We start from the raw sequence: 21,155 nt of genomic DNA on the forward strand, positions 1-21,155 counted from the left end.
TAAAACTCTGCTTAAATGTGTAGCTGAGACTTCACTGTAGTTGAAATGAGTTCCGTTCTGCAAGAATCGGGGCCTGCATTCCCTGCCCTTCGGAACTGGAAATGATCCCGTCTGCCTAGTCACTCCATTTTCTGTGACTAGTCACATCTCCACAGTTGAAATAGCCACATAACCGTGCAAATGTGAGCTGGGCTTTTAAAGCCCGTGCGCTTTCTGACAGAGGCGTGTGCATAAGCTTTACATCTCCACTGAGCAATGCAATTTTCTGTTACTAATTTCCTGTTTTCTCTTTATTATTTAGAAAGCCACAGAATTAGGCCTGGGTCTTGATGTGCACTGAAGTCCTTTTCTGTAGTAACAAATGCAGAATCATTTTGTTAACACAGCTCTCCCAAATCTGTTTCTGATCTGTTCGCCCCTTGTCCCATCAGCCTTTGTCCCTCCTGGACTAATGTTTGTCATCTGTGGGGAGTTTGGATGTGGGCCAGATCAGATGCGGACCTTTGCATGGGGAGCAGCCCGAGTGCACGGGTGCTCTCTAGTGTCCTGTCAATCAGCACCAGTGCACGGTGCTCTCCAGTGTCCTGTCAATCAGCACCAGTGCACAGTGCTCTCCAGTGTCCTGTCAATCAGCCCGAGTGCACGGGTGCTCTCCAGTGTCCTGTCAATCAGCACCAGTGCACGGGTGCTCTCCAGTGTCCTGTCAATCAGCACGAGTGCACGGGTGCTCTCCAGTCTCCTGTCAATCAGCACCAGTGCACGGGTGCTCTCTAGTGTCCTGTCAATCAGCCCGAGTGCACGGGTGCTCTCTAGTGTCCTGTCAATCAGCCCGAGTGCACGGGTGCTCTCCAGTGTCCTGTCAATCAGCACCAGTGCACGGGTGCTCTCTAGTGTCCTGTCAATCAGCCCGAGTGCACGGGTGCTCTCCAGTGTCCTGTCAATCAGCACCAGTGCACGGGTGCTCTCTAGTGTCCTGTCAATCAGCCCGAGTGCACGGGTGCTCTCTAGTGTCCTGTCAATCAGCCCGAGTGCACGGGTGCTCTCCAGTGTCCTGTCAATCAGCACCAGTGCACGGTGCTCTCTAGTGTCCTGTCTTGCGTCCCTTCTCTGTCGACTGTGATTTTCTGTATACAGCTGACAGGTTCATTTCGTTTTCAGAAGTGGAGCACAGCCAGATGCTGCTTTAGGAAGTCGGGAGCGCTTGCTTTAGGCCTGGCCTGTTGTTAGCACTCCTGTCTCCCCCCCCCCTTCCCAGCTCAGATCATCGCAGGGCTGCTCAACTGCACACCTTCTCCGTCCATCTAGAATCTAAATGCCCGGTGCAGGCAGGACTGTCCAGACGGCCTCTGCGGTCACTGGGGAGTTTAGTGTCACACATAAGGGATTCAGAATAAGCCGTCGTTTAAAGAAGGGAAAAGGAGGCTGTGGCTTACAGGGTGAAGGCAGGTAGATGGCTACAGTCACGGCTCTCATCCCTTAGACTTCATGTGCCAGGACTCTGCACAGCCCTGTAATCCTGCTTTTCAGAAGGCAGAAGGATCACAAGTTCAGGACCATCCTGGACGACATAGATCATGTCTCAAGCAAAAGGAAGAAAGAAAAGGGAGAGACGAGGACTCTGGCAGCCTGAGACCTTGTTCTCACCTGGGAAGTCACATGCTTTAGGAAGGCACGCAGACACGGGAGTTAGAAGAGAAGAGCAGAGCAGTGGGTGTTTCAAAGGTGTGTGCGGGAGGAGGAAAGGGAGGAGGAGGAGGAAAGGGAGGAGGAGGAAAGGGAGGAGGCCAAGCTCTTCAGCCCGGATTCGAGGCCAGGCAAAGCAGCGCTGTTTGGTTGGTTGGGCTAGGCAACTAGTGGTAGAGCACATGCTGAGCGTGTGTGTGTGTGTGTGTGTGTGTGTGTGTGTGTGTGTGTGTGTGTGTGTGCGCGCTTTGTCAGCGGCTGGTAGCTTTGGGACCTTGGGCAGATCACTTGATCTCCTAAGCATCATCTGCAAGGGACTGTGTGTGCTCCTCATAACAGAGTCAGTGCAGACAGGATGCTGAGCACAGTTGGGGGTATGTAGTCATCAATACTGTTAGCCTGAGCAGGGGGAAGAAGGAGCAGAGGGCCATCTGGGCCAGTGGGTACGGAAGCAGACAAGGAGCTAAATCAAGACCAGAAGCCAGTTCTGCAGACACCCGCCCGCTTCCTTCATGAGGGAATGGGCTCAGAGCGCATCTTACTTCCGTACCTCAGAGCCTCCTCCATTCTGGAGTGCCTGCCATGTGCTAGCGCTGTGCTGAGGGACCACGCTTACCCTCTCAGCCCTGACAATGACCTAGGGACAGTGTCACTGCTGTCCCACGCTGGTGTCTGTCCTTCATCTCTCGCCCCTGTGGTTATAGTAAAATGGGCTACAAACGGCTCTCTCCCGGACTAAGGGTGGGAGCTGAGGTTGTAGAACAGCGAAGACAAGCCAGGACCGGAGACCTGGGCACCGGTGGGGCGGCTTCTAGAGTTGGCTCAGGTGCCGGTTCCCAGAGGCTGCTTGCCTTTGATCTCTCTGCGGCAGCCTGAGACAACCTCTTCAAAATGTATATGCCCGTGTTGCACAAGAGTTGTTTTTTTAGTGACCTCGGCATTTTAAACCTCCAGGAGCACCTCTGCACTTCACAGAATAGTGTGAGCTCTCATTCCAGATCAGATGGCCTGGGTTCACATCCTCCCCTCACACTTAGTAGCTGTGCAACCTTGAGCAAGTTGTTTGATGTCTGAGGACTAGACTGTGGAGTAGAGACAAACAGGGCCAGCGGGATGGCTCCCCATGTAAAGGCACTGGCCACCAGCCTGAGTTCAGTCCCCAGAACCCGCGTGGTGAAGGAGAGCACCCCCCCTTCAAGTTGTCCTCTGAGCTCTGCATGCGCACACTAGAAAATAAAGTGGGTTTAAACTAGGGAGCAGCGTGGTACCTACCAGAAGGTAGAGATTCGGACGTGTGGTGCCCCTGCTGCCCCATCAGCCCCCAGCACTGTGTGCTTCTGTCAGGTGCTGATGCTGTTCCCTGGGGGAACAGAGCATTCAGTAAATGTGGACTCAGTGACCGAGTTGTTCTAGTGAAGATGCTAAGCTTAGGATGGAGCGTCACAGCCAGCGTGTCACAGATGGGCTGTAGTTACGCCAAGATACTGATCTGTTCAACCCTTGAGACTGCCAAAGCCCCAGCTTGTCACTTCGGGCTTCAAGTGACATGTGTTGTGACATATAAACATCCTCTGGGTACACCAATGTGACACAGTCATCTGGGAGGGTGTGAGGATAAAGCAGGCAGTCCGGGAGAGTCTTAATAAGGACCATCAAGATGGCTGTGTGGGAAAAGTCACTTGCAGCCAATATGACCTGAGTTTGATACCTGGAACCCACACGATGGAAGGTGGGAACCAACTCCTGAAAGTTGTAATAAATGTAAGACTAGATCCCTCTTTATAAAAAGGGAATTTTACCTAGACCACAGCAGAGGCTGAGGGCTCCTGGCAAGTCACGGTATGGGGGTCTACAGTGGACCCTGCTCCATGCTGCTGGGACATAGGGAGTCACTCGTGTGTGCAGCCTACAGCGTGAGAGGCTGGAGCAGCCACCTGAGCCAGAAGAGCCCCGGGTGGAACAGGGGTGATGCTTACAGTAAGTGGTGAGAGGAGGTGAGCCCAGGGCTGCGAGCCAAGAAGAGGAGGGTCCCGGCTTCCCAGGAGGCCACTGGGCCTTAGTCAGGGAAGCCGCGGATTGAGGTTTGTGCTTTTGGTTTTCTCAAATGTCATCCTCACAGCCTGTTAGAAACAAATCAGAAGTGGGTGGGTCTTTATCTGAGCACCGAGAGGTGGTGCTGGCCCGAGGAGAGTCCTCAGGGATGACCCGCCACTGGGTGGATGGAGGTGCCATCTGTGGAGTGGAGACAGTGTGAATTCTGTTAGGGACTTCCTTATTCCTCAAGGACGGTCAACAGTGCCAGAGGATGGATGTGTCTGAGCGCAGGAAAGATGCTTACTAAGCACAGAGAAGCAGGCAGGGAGGCGGCCTGCCTACAGCCTCTAACGGAGTGAGTTTCACAAGCAGCTTGACTGGCGTGCGTCTGTGTTCACCATTTAGAGCGTCGTGTGTATATTTTGTGCACTCTCCATAGGAACCAACTTCAGATAACTATCTGAAATGTGTCTGTGTTTTTGGCTGGCTTCATTAAGTGCAGCAGGAGGAAGCTGTGAAAGTTTTTACATGACGTTATCCGTTTTCTCAGATTGGTGACCCAGAAGGAAGTCTCTGACCTCAGTGGTGGCCAGAAGCCAACTTCATGTCTGAAGACACTAGTGGCAGTTTGTCATGGAAAGCTTGGGGCTGCAGACGGTGACCCTCAGTGACGGGACGACAGCCTACGTCCAGCAAGCTGTCAGAGGTGAGTGTGGCCGGGGCCGTCAGAATCCTGTGCCTCAGCCACCTCCAGGAGCCTCGTGCCCTGCTCTCCTGCCTGCTCGCCCCCACCCGGGACGGCGTGTGTGGGAGGGTCTTGTGTGTATTTGACGGAAGAGAACTTAGAATAAATCCTGTGGGACGGACAGATGAGCGCGTGCTCGCTGAGGCCTCCTGCTTTCAGACACAACTGTTCCAGTCTGTGGGTGCTTCCTAGAAGAAGGCAGTTCACCATCTTGATTCAAGAAAAGTGTGAATCTCGGACTGTCTTCCTGAGCCTAGGTATCCACCATGTACAAGATAGCCTAGGTTCAGAAGGGACCCCAGCAGGTGGTTTGGGCCCTAATGTCCGACACCAGTGGGCGCCGGAAATAAAAATGTCGGGTCACAAAGAGACTTGATTTGCAGACAAGTAACAGGTTCTTCGGTAGTATAAGTACATCCTCAGATTTCATGGGGCATGTGTTTCTGATCATAGGATTAAATACTAAAAAATTCTCCGTAGTGCTTAAGAACAGACCGGGGAGCTGGAGGGATGCTCAGTCAGAGAGGACCTGAGTTGGGTTCCCAGGACCTATGCTGGGCAGCCCACAACTGCCAGTAACTCCAGCTCCAGGGGATCCACACCTTCTTCTGGTCTCTGAAGTTACCCATATACACACAGCGCCCCACCCCCCATGCACATAGATACTTAAATAAAAGTAAAAGTAACCAAAAAAATTAAATGAATAAATAAATAAATAAACCAAAAACCCTGGCAGTGATGATGCACGCCTTTAATCCCAGCACTCGGGAGGCAGAGGCAGGCAGATCTTTGTGAACTTGAAGCCAGCTTGGTCTACAGAGTAAGTTTCAGGACAGGCAGAGCAACCCTGTTTCAGAGGGAAAAAAAGATAAAATTAAATTTTAAGAAGCTTTAAGAACAGATGAGATATCCCTTATGCAAATGTTTGGGACCAGACGTGTCAGTTTTGGAGACTTGGGTTTGGAATGTTTGCATAAATTTAGCCTGTACATTCCTAACTTAAAGCTCGTTAGGATCTCAGGCATTACAGATTGTAGATGTTCAGATGAGGGATACTCACAATGAAAGTCTGTTGTTGGTTTGAAACTCAGACTCACAGATGTGCTGCATCTGGCACCCTCCATCCTCTATCAAGGAAGTTCAATCGAGGAGATCGTAGAGCCGGCAGGGAGTGCTGTCGGGCATGGGGCCTTTGGGTAGGGTGCTCCTCCTTTCTTCCACATTCCTAACCATGCCCTGTAACACCAATTCCTAAATAGTCTTATAATAAAAACCCGGGGCTAGATACCGGGGTAAATGCTGAAAGATCAGAGAGACAAAGGAATAGGCCACAGCCACCTCGCCAACTCCATGAATCCTCTGACTGAATGTCTCTGAGTCCTCACCCGAAAGGCTCCAGCCGAAAAAGCCTGTAGCTGAAAGGGACGCTTCGGCCAAAAAGCCTTTGGTTTCTGTCTCCTCGCGCCTTATATACCTTCTCCACCCTGCCATTAAAGGGTGTGATTCCCAGTACTGGGATTTAAGGTGTGTGCCACCACTGCCTGGCTAGGTTTTCTCTCCTAGACTGAGTCAATCTCATGTAGTCGAGGGTGGCTTTGAACTCACAGAGGTCCAGACTGATCTCTGCCTCCCGGGTGCTGGGATTAAAGGTGTGCACCACCCCTGCCTGGCCTCTGTGTTTAATCTAGTGACTTGTTCTGTCCTCTGATCTCCAGGCAATTTTTATTTGGGTACACAATATGTCACCACAGTGTCCCATGCTGTCTTGTCCTCCTTGGACAGGAACTCTGCCTCCTCCTACCTTGTCTGGATTCTGGAGCATTGCTGTCTTTATGTTATGACCACGTTGCTGCCTTCCATTTCAATGCATGGCTAAGAACATTTCCATGCCTAGGTTTACAGGTGCCTTGTTTTTTGTTTTTTTTTTTTTCCATTTAAAATTGTTTCCTTTTTGTTTGTTTATTGTTGGGTTTTGTTTTGTTTTGTTGTTCTGTTTTGAGACAGGATTTCTCTGTGTAGTCTTGCCTGTCCTGGAACTCACTCTGTAGCCCAGGCTGGCCTCAAACTCAGAGATCCACCTGCCCCTGCCTACTGAGCTCTGGGATTAAAGGTGTGCGCCACCACATCCAGCCTAAAATTTTGTTTCTTGATAATGATGTAAGATACCCCTAGATGCCATCAGTAAGCTCTTAAGCAGGTGGTCAGGCTTCTGGGAGCCTGTTACGAACTGTGTGTTGTTTGTGCTCTTTGTAGGATTGTTCTCTTGGGAAGGTGTTTGCTCTACAAGTCTTCTAAAGTCCCAAACCCTCTGACCTTCCATTAGGAGTCCTGTCCTCCGGTGCAGTCTGTGGGAGGAAGAATGTAGGTGGGGCTGTGTTTCTCCTCAGACCGTTCCCTCCCTTACGTCAGACCATCAGACCGCCACAGAGAGTTAGGAGTTGAAGGAATCAAGCAGTTGTCAGCCAGGCACACCCTCTCATCTCTGCACTTGGGGAAACTGAGGCAAGCCTGGGCTGCAGAGCAGGACCCTGTCTCCAAAGAACAGAACAGCAGAGACCAGACTCCCTGGCCCAAGAAGCCACTCCCCTGCGCCTTCCTTCCTAAGTCAGGCCTTTGCCTGCTCCACTCTGTGTCTTTCTCCAGTGTTCTTCCCGGCTCTGGTCCCTGCCTCCCCCATTGTGCTGCAGTGAGTGTGCACATGTGTGTGCGCTTACACACCCCCATGCACACACACAAATACGTGTAATTTAAAAACAATTCCTCCATCAAAGTAATTCGTGTTTTACTTTTAAATTCAGCCTTACTCAGAATCTTAGGACATGGACAATATTCTTTGCCAGAATGTGTCCTGCATGGCTCTCCAGTCCATTTCCCACTAGAGTCCTGCGCCCCTCTGAAACCACGGGAGCCTGGTCTCACTGACCACTTCCTCTTGGCATCCTGGGCTTCCGAACTCCCACAGGAACTGCTCATTAAGTTTTGCTTACAGCAGCCTAAACTTTTTCCAGCTTGCCTCTCCAGACTTTTCCAAAGTCCTCCCACAGAAAGTTCCCGAGCCTTAAGATCCACACTGTCCACACAGCCAGCAGCCAGCTTCCCTGATACCAGTTTTCTGTGTGAGTTCTTTTGCCTGCTGTGGTGAAGACCTGACATGAGTGACAGGAAGGAGGAAAGCTTATTTTGATTCACGGTTTGAAGGTGGCCCGTCCATGGTCATTTGACCTCATGCAGACAGGAGTCTGTGGGTGATGGGAGGGACCTGTTCACCACATGGCAGACAGGAAGGAGGAAGTGAGGCAGAAACGGGCCAAGGAAAACACACACGCACACCGCCTGACCCCCAGGGACTTACTTCTTCCAGCCAAGCCCACCTCCTATAGTTTCCAGAACTTTCCAAAACAGAAGGGCATTTGCTATTCAAGGTTGTGTACAGCTACATAACTGGTAAGTCACAGCTGTGCTGTGCATAATCCATCATTTATAACAGAACCCAAGAAGGCTCCCTCTAGGGTAAGTTTGGGGTTCCCCGGGGGAGAAAAGTCAGCAGATGAGTGAGTCAGAAGCAGCCAGCTGGCATTTCTCCTGACTTATAGGACTCAAGGTCCTGAGCTGGAAACGTGGAAAGAGAGAAGCAAACACATCTCTCGCGTGAACTTGTCAGTTTCCATGTCTTCCTTTCTGTCCTCACTCCATTCCTCTTTCTGGCCTCCTGAGAGGATGACCTACCTGAGCAGGGAGCATTTGAGTCTAATTTCAAGCGCTACCCAGACACGGTGGCTCATTCCTGCGAGCCCAGAACTTGGGTAGTGAAAGCAGGAGGATGGGAGGAAGTCAAGGTTATCCTCAGCCCCATAATGGTGGTGAGGCCAGCCTGGGCAACCCGAGACTGGTCTGAGGGAAAAGAAAAGATAAGAACGACCACAGATCAGCCAGGATACGGTGGCCCATGCCTGTGGTCCCAGGAGGATTGCCAATTTGAGGACCGCTTGGGCCATGTATCAAGACCTCATCTGAAAAACAACAGATGAAGGATAAGGCTGTAGCCACGAGTGAGGCCCCTGCCTAGCGTGCACAAGCTCCAGGCTCAGTCCCCAGCCCTGAAAAGGAAGAGAGAGCCTGGCATGATGCCCACAGCTGCAGTCTCAGCGTTTAGAAGGCAGAAAGAGGAGGGTCACAGCCACTTTGAGCTCTTCATTTGTCTGGTTAGCAAATTCCAGGCCACCCTGGGCTGCACAGCAAGACCCTGGAACAAGAAGTGTTTTGGGCGGGGGCGGAGATGGGGGCTTGAAGCTCCATAGGTCCATTAAGGAAACATGACCGAAATGACAGTGAGCTGAGACCCATCGAGCCCATGACATAGTAGTCAACTCAGGCTAGGCAGATGGCTCGCTCATTGGTCACATGAGCGTGAGGACCCAAGTTCAGCCCTCAGCACCCACATAAAAAGCTGGGTTCAGTGGCACATGCTTATAAGCCCACTGCTGGAAGGCAGAGGCAGGAGGACCGCAGGGGACTCTCTGGCCTGCCAGCCTTGCTTAATCTGGGAGCTCCTGGCCAGCCAATGAGAGATACCATCTCCAAAACAAGGGAAAGCTTATTGAGGAGCAGCACCCAACGTTGACCTCTGGCAGGCACGCACGTACACACACACACACACACATACACACACACACATGCACGCCCATGCACACATGCACACGTTACATACACAGACATCTCACAACACACACACAGACGTCTCATGCACACACACATCTCACATACGCAAATTCTAACACACATACACACTCATAGCTCCCTACTGCTTTACTTCCATTTGTTTTTGTGTGTGTGTGTTTGTTTTTTGTTTTTCAAGAAAGGATCTCATGGAGTCTAGGCTGGCTTCAAATTCAAATCTGTAGCAGAGGCTGGCCTTGAACTCCCGGCCCTTCTGCTACCACTTCCCAGGTGCTGGGATTTCAAACTGCACGGTGGCTCCCTGTAGTGAGCACTGAGGCTCATGGAGGGCTGACCACAACCCTGGCCTGTCCCCAGTGAACTCACTCAGTCCTCACAGCAGCCGTATAAGGGGAGAGGGTAGTTAGAAGATGGACAGGAAGCTGAGACCGTCTAAATAAGTGGTCAGGGTCACACAGGAAGTAAGAACCTGGAGTTTACACTCCAGAGGTTTGTCCTGTCTCCAGGGCCAATTATAGCCACTGCCCACACCAAAGCCTGCCTTGTGGAGGCCCCAGGTTTTGGCACACTGTTACAAGGAAAATGAGGTAATGTGTTTTATTTTGTTAGTTTGGTCTGTATCTTGATTTTTTAGCATTTGGGATCGTCCCTGGTTTCAGGACATTCTTGGTTAGCCTTAGCTCGATCTCAGCAGCTCTGTATTAGATTAGAGGTCCCCATCTTCACAGGCCTGGCTGGAACAAGAGAGGAGATTGATCCTGGGCGAGTGACCGGAAGATTACCTTGTGGCAGGATGACTTTTCCCTCGGTGCCTCCAGACTGAGGCTTAGGAAGTGGGGAACGAGGGAACATGGTGAATGTTACCCATGCTTGGGCCACAGGCGAGAACGCTGAGACCCCAGCAGGCATCTACCAAAGCAGGCGAGCATGTGGTAGACCTTTGCCAGCCTGGCCCACGTCTCTACTTCTCCTCCCCAGGGGAGAAGCTGCTTGAAGGGCAAGTGTTCCAACTGGAAGACGGGACCACTGCGTACATTCACCAGGTGACGATACAGAAAGGTGAGGCGCCCCAGCACAGCCCTGTGCGGAGGGAGGCTTGGCAGCCCTCCCAAGGGCAGCCTCCATGGCCACAAGCTCCAGAGGATGGCTGGCCTTGCTCTCTTCACAGAGTCTTTCTCCTTTGAGGATGGTCAGCCTGTGCAGCTGGAGGATGGCAGCATGGCCTACATACACCACACACCCAAAGGTGGGCCCGCGGCGGTCATGGCTGGCGGGGAAAGGAGGCAGAACTGGCCGGGGGGGGGGGGGGCGGGGAGTCGGCACCGGGCTATCTTCCCCGAAACACAACTGTGCCTCCCCAAGAGCAGCCTTGCATGCCTTCCCTGGGGCAGACAGAGCACAGGAGCAGCGGCCTCTGCCGTAAGACGGCCGCAAGTCTTAAACATCGGCATAGGCTTTGGCGCTGGCTTTGGCACAGACCAGCCACCAAGACCTAGGCCTTTCCATTGGGCCTGAGGGAATTACCACAAAGCAGGGGAGAGAAACTTACTCATCTCTAACAGTGAAGGAAGCTCTCCCCAGGCGCAGTGGCTCGCACCTACGCTCCCGTTACTTGGGAAGCTGAGGCGGGATTACCAGGAGCTCAAGATCAGACTGCGCTACTTAGTGTGTTTGGGGCTAGCCAGGGCTATGGAATGAGACTGTCTAAAGACCCAACAGAAAATAGTTTCTGATGTACAGAAGAGTAGTCATTTAGTCTGGAAGTGGTTTTGTGGGCAAGCACACACGAGGCTTTGCATTTGTGCCGGAGCATACACAGCAGAACAAAGTCAGACGGCGCCGTGCTCAGCTGTCGGCCAGCTGTCGGGGATGAAGGGATTGTACACAGAGAGCAGATCGGGGAGCGCTCCTCTGAGCCAGGGTGGATAGACTCCCCAGGTACTGGGCTGCTTACAGAGCCCTAGATATATAATCATGTAAAATTGGTATACAAATAGACAGTCACCAATAATGAATCATAAAGACATTTACAGTTTGGGACTGGAGAGATGACCCAGCAGTTGGGAGCACTTCCTGCCCTTAGAGAGGACCCAGGCTTGGTTCCCAGCATCCCCAGTCAGGCCGTATACCAATGCCTATAGCTCCAGTTCCAGAGAATACAGTGCTTTCTGGCCTCCTTGGGCTCCTGTACACATTGATGCACATAAACGCCCACAGGCGCCCATGCATACACGTCAATTTTTAAATCTTCAGATTTCCTTGGCATACATCTAAATTCACTGTTATTGAAGACAAATGCAGATTTGCATATTGAGCTCTTGGCCAAACGTTTGCAGCACAGGTTGATGGTGGCTGAGCAGGGTAGAGCATCTTCAGCATTTCGGATTTGACCAATAGTTTCATTTTATAATCATCATTGCTAAGTGCCACTTCACATCATGTAGTGTAAAATGGCAGCCCTGTGTTCGGGGCCATCTCAAAGGGAGTTGGAAATTCTGTCCTAATCCCAAGCCAAAATTCACTTAACAATTTTTTTCTTTTGGTTTTTCTGAGACAGGGTTTCTCTGTGTAGCCTTGGCTATCCTGGAACTCGCTCTATAGACCAGGCTGGCCTCGAACTCACAAAGATCCACCTGCCTCTGCCTCCTGAATGCTGGGATTAAAGGCGTGCGCCACCACTGCCCAGCTTCACTTAACAATTTTTATGAAATCCAAATCAACAATTCAAACTGCAATTTTTAAAATCAAACCTATAACACATTATAATCCAAAAGTAGACTGATTTGATACTTATTGAACAACGACAATAGAAAAATATTATTTTTATTTTCTGTAATTAAACAATTTTGCTTCTGTAAGAGCAGGACACCTTGTATGAAGAGTTAAAACTGCAAATTATAACACAGTCTCCAATCTGAGCTGGGGTGTTTCAGGCAGGGTTGGTTTGTGTTGTGTGGCTTGACAGCATGCAGAACACAAAGTGCGTGTTGTGTGTTCAGAACGGAGGCCGTAGTGAGGTCTCGGGTGCAATGCTAGCAAGCACCCCAGAAACACCTCAGAGTCACTGCGCATTTTGTTTCGATTCAGTTTTTAGCCATTGAATATTTAGAAACATTTAATGATGCCCAGTTTTTCACAACTCCAACATTCAGTTCTGTTCAGCCGTCTGGGGTCACCGTCCACAGTCTAAGCAGCTGGGAGCTAGGGCTCAGCTCCTAGCTGAGGGGTGGCAGCGTGGGCTCAGCACTCCAGACAGGACCAAACTGTGCAGAAGTGGAGGTGGGAGGTGCCGTTCGAAGACAGGCACCTCCGAGGATCTCCTGGAGCAGGAAGGCTGGGAAATGAGGCAAAGGGATGAGAGCCAAGGCCAGAGTACGTGGGGCTCATCCGAACAGAGCTCTGGGTCTTTATCCTAAGACCAAACGAACTGGGGTGTGGGGCATGGTGAGTACCCGGGCAGGAAGCCCTTGGGGGTCATCTATGTCGAGATGATAATGGACCCTGGGAAGCCTTGTCTTATGAGGGACAGTCCCAGAAGGACCAACCAGAGAAACGTCACCACAGTGAAGGCTGCAGAGACCCCACACTGAAACCCCCATTGCTGTACTCATTGCTCATAATTTAGTCAGGGTCTCAGCTGGGTCTCCCCCTGTGTGGCATCAGGACTAACTTCATGTGCCCTGTAGAGGGCTATGACCCCAGCGCCCTGGAAGCTGTCCAGCTGGAAGACGGCTCCACCGCCTACATTCATCACCCTGTGTCCGAGCCGTCGGACAGCGCCGTCCTGGCTGTGCAGACAGAGGTGGGCTTGGAGGACCTGGCCGCGGAGGACGAAGAGGCCTTCAGTGCGGACACAGTGGTGGCCCTGGAGCAATATGCCAGCAAGGTGAGCACGCAGACCCGGCACTGCCATTCCCAGGAGAGGAGGGCCTCGCCCGTCCACCACCTCCTGGAACTGACTCCCACACCTTACTTGCCTGCCAAGTGCCTGGAGCCCCAGCACTTGGCTTGTGGAGACAGGGGCTTGAAGCCAGTCTGGACCACACAAGATCCTATCAAACCAAAAGGAAGCATAGAACTTCACCTCTAGAGAACTGTGGCAGGCCTGTGCCTGAGCGCGGCCAAGACTACTCTTGCCTCAGCCCTCTACCCCGGCTCCTGCTCTTCTCTTATGAGTCCTTTTGACCCACGGGGCCCATGACAGACAGCTGTGGGCGCTTAGCGTTCATGCTGCCTGAGGAGGGACGGCTACTGTAAGGAACGGTGGCTTGTGTGGCAGGAAGTCAGGCCAGCCCCACTAAAGCGCTTCTCATAACCATCTGCTCTTGGGAAAGCTCTGCCCGTGTCTTTTGACTGGTTTCTCGTCCACTGAAGTGCATGCAGGTGTATCTGTAGCTTCTCTGAGACTCACTCAGTCACTTAGTAAGGTGAACCCAGTAGGCAGCGAGCAGGCCATGTGCACCAGGGCAGCTAGGATTCTTGGGACATGAGGCCTGACGAGAAGGCTCTGGTTCTCTCTGAGTCTCTGCTGGTGTCCTACCTGCTGAGGACAGGAACAGAGACCTGTGGGCCATGGGCGTGCGCCCACCCTGGGCTGACCACAGAGACTGGCGGATGGGCAATGTCCCAAACACTAGCTAACCTGCATGCTAGGAGAGTTGGCTTTATAGGCTGTAAGAGAAAAGAGGAAATCTCATGCTTCTTCAAAAGGAAGCACAAAATTACCACAGACTACTCAGGCTCCGTCTCCTTTCAGCCCCTGCGCCCTAGGGAATGTTAAAGGCCAGAGGTGAGGCCGAAGGAGAGCTGGCCTCTCTTAAAGCAGGAGCTGTGATTTTACATGATTATATATCTAGGGCTATGTATATGCTGGCTCTGCCACTGCCCAGTCCAGCAGTCACTCACCTCCCAGGCCCGAGCTGAGTGAGTAAGCTAAGAGGGACCTCTTTTTTTTTTCTTTTTTTTCTTTTTTTTAATTTTATTTATTTTATTTTACAATACCATTCAGTTCTACATATCAGCCACGGGTTCCCCTATTCTCCCCCCTCCCACCCCCTCCCCTTACTCCCAACCCACCCCCCATTCCCACCTCCTCCAGGACAAGTCCTCCCCCGAGGACTGCGATCAACCTGGTAGACTCAGTCCAGGCAGGTCCAGTCCCTTCCTCCCAGCCTGAGCCAAGCGTCCCTGCATAAGCTCCAGGTTTCAAACAGCCAACTCATGCAATGAGCACAGGACTTGGTCCCACTGCCTAGATGCCTCCCAAACAGATCAAGCCAATCAACTGTCTCACCTATTCAGAGGGCCTGATCCAGCTGGGGGCCAAGAGGGATCTCTTGCAGCTCTGATGACTTGGACCCCTCACCCACTGTACCCGCTGAACCCCGACCTCCTTGAGGGGTGTGGTCAGCAGGACTTTCTAACTCGGCCTAGTTCAAGTGCAGCCATCCCAGCAACTCTGCTTCCCTCCTTCCCAGCTGCCCCGGAGATCCTTCTAGATCCCTGTACCACTCAGCCCTCCCTGTGCCCCCCAGGGCTGCACCGTGACTGCATGTCAGCCCTGTTTCTCATGTAGCATGTCTGCTTGTCTCTCCCTGCCTGTCTAGATGTGTTTCTCTGCCTCAGAGACACTCTCACACACACATCGTATATGTATATACAATAATAAAAAACCATTTAAAACAGGAGTTCCAGTTCTAAGCTAAACCATATCTCAAGGGACCGGTGTGTTCTTGTTCCAGCCCTTCCCTCCTAGAGTCCAGCCTGTGGCCACACGGAGCCATGGCACGCTGTCGGGTTTGAGTGAGAAGTTTGAACACTTGGTTCCCAGTTGGCAGTGCCATTTGGGGACAGTAGGAAGTGTGTCACTGGGCATGGACTTTGAGATGTAAAGCCTCGCCACTGCCAGGTCCCTCTGTCTGTGTGTGGTGGAAGATTGAATGGTCAGCTTCCCGCTCCTGACCCAGGAGTTTAGTTCTGGTCATTGGGTCTTAGGCTACAGCTGGGCCCTGGATCCTCCCTTCTCATCCTCTCGGAGTGTGCATAGGGACACCAGGACTTTTTCCTTAGGTTCTGCATGACAGCTCAGCTCCCCACAATGGCAAAGGGCAGCAGGTCGGGGACAGAGCTTTCCGGTGTGGCTACAAGGGTTGTGGACGTCTCTACACCACCGCCCATCACTTAAAGGTAAGGGCTGATGGACAGCTTTCAACCCTGTCCTCTTCCCGGGAAGGCTGTAATTCTACCCCGGCCCTGCCCTGGTCCTGGTCCTCCCCTCATGCTCCCTGCTGGAGGAAGAGGCGTGTTCACACACGTGTCTGCAAAGGAAGCTGCAACAGAGAGCGGAGCCCACCCCGCATCCTACTGAGTTACGGGTTTGCTTTTCCTCACAGGTACATGAACGAGCTCACACGGGTGACCGTCCATACAGGTGTGACTTCCCCAGCTGTGGAAAGGCCTTTGCCACAGGTAACATACCTGGATGAAGACAAGGTCTGCTTCCAGTTGAGGGCAAAGGGTTCTAGGTCCACTTGGGGCCCTCCTTAAAGGTGGCCAAGCTGACCCTGCTGTCGCAGAGAAACCACTGAGGTGACCGTGGGGACTGGGCCTCCAGGAGAGGCTGGGCTCAGGAGAGAGGCTGCTCTTGAGTCAGCTCTGGCGCACCAGCTGTGGGCTCCCGAGGACTCGGGCCTCTCTGTCTGTTTCCTTTGTAGAACAAGGACCCTTGGGTCCTGCTCCCTAGGCTCCCTGAGTCTCATGTTCTAGAATGTCTCCATCTGGCCTTAGGAAGTGTCACAGGGCACAGTGGGCTTTTCCTGGGCAGGATGGGACAGAGGCTGGCCTGGCCCTCTGGAGCCTCCCGGAAGATCACTTTAGATAGAGAGTCTTAAATAAGTAAGGTAGGCATCAGGGAGGAGGTTTCGCTGGCTGCCCTTCTTACATCCCGCCACACATGGATAGGCTATGGGCTAAAAAGTCACGTCCGTACTCATACGGGTGAGAAACCATACAAGTGCCCAGAAGAGCTGTGCAGTAAAGCCTTCAAGACCTCAGGAGACCTGCAGAAGCACGTCCGGACACACACAGGTAGGCTGGGCCCCACCACCCCGTCCACAGCGGCCGGGGGCTCACTCTGTTTCAGACTGAGTCCCAGAGCTCGGTCGGGGCTATCTCTTCTTACCCTGGTCCTCCTGAGCCATCCCTCCAATCCCTACATGCACAGGTGAACGCCCGTTCCGGTGTCCTTTTGAGGGCTGTGGCCGCTCCTTCACCACCTCAAATATCCGCAAGGTACATGTGCGCACCCACACAGGCGAGCGACCCTACACCTGCCCCGAGCCCCACTGTGGCCGTGGCTTCACCAGTGCCACCAACTACAAGAATCACGTGCGCATCCATACAGGTGGGCCGGCTGGCATGTGAGGACCACCCTCTCCCAGGCCCCATCTCCCTCTCCTGTGGGCTTCTGAAACCTCTCAGTTTCAGCCCTTCTCTGTCAGCCACTCCGGGCTGAGTTGGGGTGGGTCCCCCAAATGACTGTCACCTCCCGTGAGCAGTTCCCCATTGGTAGTTGGGTCTAGTCTGACAGGTTTCGCCCACCCTCTGTGGACTTGGACAGCTCCTAGCCACATTTCCACACTCCCTGAGGTCTCCCTGTCCACTGAGTTTTTGAAGGAGGCCGGGTCAGGAGTGGTCTGGAAGAAGCAGAGGGAGATGTCACCTCATCCCCTCCAAGCCCCACTGTGCATATGACTGTGGTGTCCTTACCCTCCCGGTGTCAGACCCTGTCCAGCTCTCCGTCGTTTCTCCCCCTGTTCCCATTTCCCCCTCCTCCATGACACTGCGTTCCGCCCCACTGGCTCCTCTTCTGCTCGCGACCCTTAACCCCCACCCCACATTATAAGGCCCTGCCTTACCCCCTCTCTGAGCCCGACCTTGCTCTCTGCTGCACCTCGTCTCTGGGTGCAGGGGTCCCACTCCCATGCCCTCCTGTCTCCCCAGCCCCCGTCCTCTCCCCTGGCTTTCCCTTCCCCAGCCCTGTCCCCAGCCCTGTCCCCAGCCCGGGCCCCTTATCTCCCCCCTGGCCAGCCCCAGTTCCCGCCCCCCTCACAGCCCAGTGTCCCCAGGGGAGAAGCCATACGTTTGCACGGTGCCAGGCTGTGGAAAGCGCTTCACTGAGTACTCGAGCCTGTACAAGCACCACGTGGTGCACACACACTGCAAGCCTTATACGTGCAGTAGCTGCGGCAAGACCTACCGACAGACCTCCACCCTGGCCATGCATAAGCGCAGCGCGCACGGGGAGCTGGAGGCCACCGAGGAGAGCGAGCAGGCCCTGTATGAGCAGCAGCTGGAGGGTGAGGGAGCAGGAAGCGGGAGGCGGGCCGCAGGGCCTCTCCGGCCTCTGGCAGCAGGTGACAGCCTGGGCCCTCCTCCCCTAGCCGCCTCTGCTGCTGAGGAAAGCCCACCGACCAAACGAGCCCACATTACTTACCTTTCGGAGGTGAAGGAGGAGAGCAGTGACATCCCAACCCAAGTAGCCATGGTGACCGAGGAAGATGGGGCCCCCCAGGTGGCTCTGATCACTCAGGATGGTGCCCAGCAGGTAGAGCCCTGGGCATGGGTGGAGCAGTTTCAGCATGGCTCCTCCAGTCTGGGGCTGTGGGGAGCCCTGTCCCAGCCTCAGCTGCCCCCAGGCTCCTGCTTGCCTTTATGGACTCGAGAGAGCTAAGGCTGAGGGGAGCGGTGTGGTCACCTGCTCCTCCCGGTCTTGTGTCCTCTGAGACTGATGTCCTCATCTGAATGAGATGCATGTCCTCAAGAGAGTCAGTCAGTGCGCGGGTCTTGAAGCTGGAAGTCCGTCCACCAGTGTTGCTGGCCGCAGGGTGTCCTGCCCCTTGGCCACGCTCATTGTCTGGGCTGCCTCTTCCTTCCAGAGTGATCAGGAAGATGAGTTAGGTGGAGCCCCTGACCTGCATGCAGCGGCTTCCAGAGGCCATATAGCGGGAAGCAGACGAGCCAGCAGGGTGCTCAGGGAGCCCCTCTGCACCCGCAGCCCCAGCCTGGCTCTCACTTGCTGCACGCCACACGTGTCCAGCAAAGCCGGTGGCCCCTGTGTGCGTGGACAGTCCTCTGATGCTGCAGCTCGTCTCCCCTGTTGACAGGTCAGCCTGTCCCCGGAAGACCTGCAGGCCCTGGGCAGTGCCATCAGTGTGGTGACCCAGCACGGCAGCACCACCCTCACCATCCCCAGTCATCCTGACGAACTGGCCACCGCTGGCACACATACGGTCACCATGGTCAGCGCCGATGGCACGCAGACGCAGCCCGTACGAGCAGGCAGTTTGATTGTTCTCTGTGTCCCTTCCCATGGGGGGGGCGGGGGCATTAAACGTGCAGTCCAAACTAACCAAGACATTTCATGAGAGGAGGAGACCGCAAACGGGCTCCCTGCCAGGCCTAGTGCTGTAGGGCTGTAATTGTAGCTACCTGGGAGGCTAAGGCAGGAAGAGCACAAATTTAAGGTCCATCTGGGCAACTTAGTGAGACCCTGTCTCAAGCTAAAGAGTCAAAAAGTTGTGGGGTACAGCTCAGTAGTGGAGGTCCTGTTGGGCATATGTGAGGTCCTAGATTCAATACCCAGGACCAAAAAGAAAAGAAAGAAAGAAAGTAAGTAAGTAAGTCTCCCCTCAAAGACCCTAACCCTAATCCCAGCACTCGGGAGGCAGGGGCAAGCGGATCTCTGTGAGTTCCAGGCCAGCCTGTTCCAGACAGCAATTTCCAGGACAGCCAGGAAAGACCTTTTCTCAAAAAACAAATGGCAAATTGAAGAAAAAATCCAGTCGTGTTTAATTCTGAGCTCCAAGCTACTTAATCTGACCCATGGGAATGTTTTCACTTGCATGGGGAGGGGACGGTGCTGCAGGTAGATGGAAGGAAGGTCTTTCTGCTTCTGTTTGCAGGTCACAATCATTACCTCCGGGGCCTTGGTAACCGAGGACTCAAGTGTGGCATCTCTTCATCATCAACAGGTGGCGCTGTTGGCCACAGCCAACGGAACACACATCGCCGTGCAGGTGAGTAGAAGAAGGGGGGTGTCTGGGTGCAGGGGAGGTGGAAGGGAGCCAAGTTTGGATTCCTCTCTGTCTACACCCACACATCTGAGGGACAGTGGGGACATCCTTGCCTTGGGGGTGACTGAGGCAGCGAGCGACCTGAGGTGAAAGCTCATCTCTTCTTGAGTCTTTCACTTCACCCAGGAGATCAGAGGCTGGAGCACATTCCCTCCAAAGACCTTCCTAGCCAGTCACTCTTTTGTGGTTTGGTTTGGTTTGGTTTGGTTTTTCCAAAAAAAAACAGGGTTTCTCTATGTAACCGACCTGGCTATCTTAGAACTCACTCTGTAGACCAGGCTGGCCTTGAACTCAGAGATCCACCTGCCTCTGTCTCCCGAGTGCTGGAATTAAAGGTGTGCGCCACCACCCAGCCAAGTACTCTTCTGTGAACTGTCTGGTGCCTCTGACCCTGAGGCAGCTGTGGTCTGCCAAGACCAGGCCTCACAGGATTCTTCATTGCGGCGTTTCCTATATTAGAGCCATAATAAGGAAGATTGGACGGTCACCCAGGCCTCTGTTGGGGTCTGGAAGGGAGGGTCTCACACTGAACTTCCTGCTGCACCTCTTCACAGCTGGAGGAGCAGCAGACGCTGGAGGAGGCCATCAGCGTGGCCACTGCTGCCATGCAGCAAGGAGCTGTGACCCTGGAGACCACAGTGGCGGAGAGCGGCTGCTAAGCCCGAGGTGACTGGCTCCCGTACAGTGCGGAGAAGGTGCCATGCTCACAGGCGGCCCCGCCTCAGGGGGCCCTGGCTGTGGCCGACCCCAAGAAGATGGCCACATGGGCCTCTGGGGTGAGAAGGCGGCAGGAAAATGACCTCTGGTGGACAGGGCTGTGGGCCACACCCAAGACGGGCGTCAGGCAGTGGGCAGTGGGGGCCGAGGACAACCAGCGTGGTCACCAGGCTGCCCTGGACGCTTGCATTCCTCCATTGGGGGGATATTCGCTTCTGTCCACTCCTTTCTCAGAGATGGGGACTAGGTGGATGAGGACTGGCCTCCACCCTGACTGGTCTACCACCAGGGGAAAGGTAGACAGTTCTTCAGCCCAGCGCATCCCAGCAATAACCACCTCCTGGGGGTAGGGTGGCCAAGATGCCCAGCCACTTAGCACCAGGAACTTCCTGCCACCACAGTCAGAATTAATTCCTCAGGGGCCTGTGGCTGGAGTAGGTTCCCAGGCCGTGGCTCCCCAGTGGCTCTTTACTCTGTCTGTGGCAGAGAGACAGAGAATGGCCTGTACCTAGACTGCTGGGATCGGGGTTAATTTGTTTTGTGGTTTAGTTTTTTAATTCTATTTTGATAATTATTTTTTTTCCTGCTCTGGGTGGTGGCGGCAAACGGGTGAATGAGTATTTAATAAAAGTTGCAAGTTTCCACCTGGGTTCTTCCATCGTTTAGGGCTGAGCTCCCTGGGTCCCAGCCGCCTTCCCTAGCCAGCACAACTCTGTGCAGCCTTCTCTGTGGGTTCAGGCAGGAGGAAGGCCCCGGGAGAGATGAGCCCCGAGGAGCGGCTAGGGGTTTCTGCCCACACCCACGCCCGATAGGGCTAGAGTGGCCGTGGTCCCCGGGCTGAGTCTGAATCTTGGGTCTCACCATGCTTGGACTGGATGAATTCAGGTCTCCTGTCTTTCTGTCATTGAATGGAGCCTGAGTCCTTCCTTTCCCAGCCACTGACACACAAAACCCCAGGGGAAGGACCTCCCCAGGCTTGCTGGGGTTCTAACGCCTCACTGCTGACATCCTAACTCTTGTCACCCAGTTAGGGGGACAGAACACCTGAGCCCAGGCTGTGGGATTCCAAAGGCGCAGGGCGACCCCATTAAAGAGTGAGTCGTAATGCAGAACAGCCACACAGGACGGAGATTGGAGGGACCTCGTGGAGAGCAGCTGTAGGGCTG

At 53.6% G+C, this 21,155-nt stretch overlaps 1 protein-coding gene across 2 annotated transcripts in view; it reads left to right on the forward strand.

The window, feature by feature from the left end:
• Znf76 (zinc finger protein 76) overlaps positions 1-20,631 on the forward strand; it is a 28,698-nt gene extending 8,067 nt beyond the window's left edge. For both annotated transcript variants that reach the window (XM_028888342.1, XM_028888343.2), the window contains 13 exons: positions 4,268-4,423; positions 10,118-10,198; positions 10,308-10,385; positions 12,826-13,025; positions 15,209-15,325; positions 15,532-15,607; positions 16,100-16,225; positions 16,362-16,541; positions 17,266-17,496; positions 17,581-17,744; positions 18,304-18,468; positions 19,102-19,215; positions 19,827-20,631. In XM_028888342.1, coding sequence (XP_028744175.1) covers positions 4,351-4,423; positions 10,118-10,198; positions 10,308-10,385; positions 12,826-13,025; positions 15,209-15,325; positions 15,532-15,607; positions 16,100-16,225; positions 16,362-16,541; positions 17,266-17,496; positions 17,581-17,744; positions 18,304-18,468; positions 19,102-19,215; positions 19,827-19,931 — 1,710 coding nt within the window. In that variant the 5' untranslated portion in view covers positions 4,268-4,350 and the 3' untranslated portion in view covers positions 19,932-20,631. The remainder of the gene's footprint in view (positions 1-4,267; positions 4,424-10,117; positions 10,199-10,307; positions 10,386-12,825; positions 13,026-15,208; positions 15,326-15,531; positions 15,608-16,099; positions 16,226-16,361; positions 16,542-17,265; positions 17,497-17,580; positions 17,745-18,303; positions 18,469-19,101; positions 19,216-19,826) is intronic.
• The last annotated feature ends 524 nt before the right edge of the window (positions 20,632-21,155 follow it).

The sequence above is a fragment of the Peromyscus leucopus genome, chromosome 16_21 (assembly GCF_004664715.2).
Source record: "Peromyscus leucopus breed LL Stock chromosome 16_21, UCI_PerLeu_2.1, whole genome shotgun sequence".
In the NCBI taxonomy this organism is placed as follows: Eukaryota; Metazoa; Chordata; class Mammalia; order Rodentia; family Cricetidae; genus Peromyscus; species Peromyscus leucopus.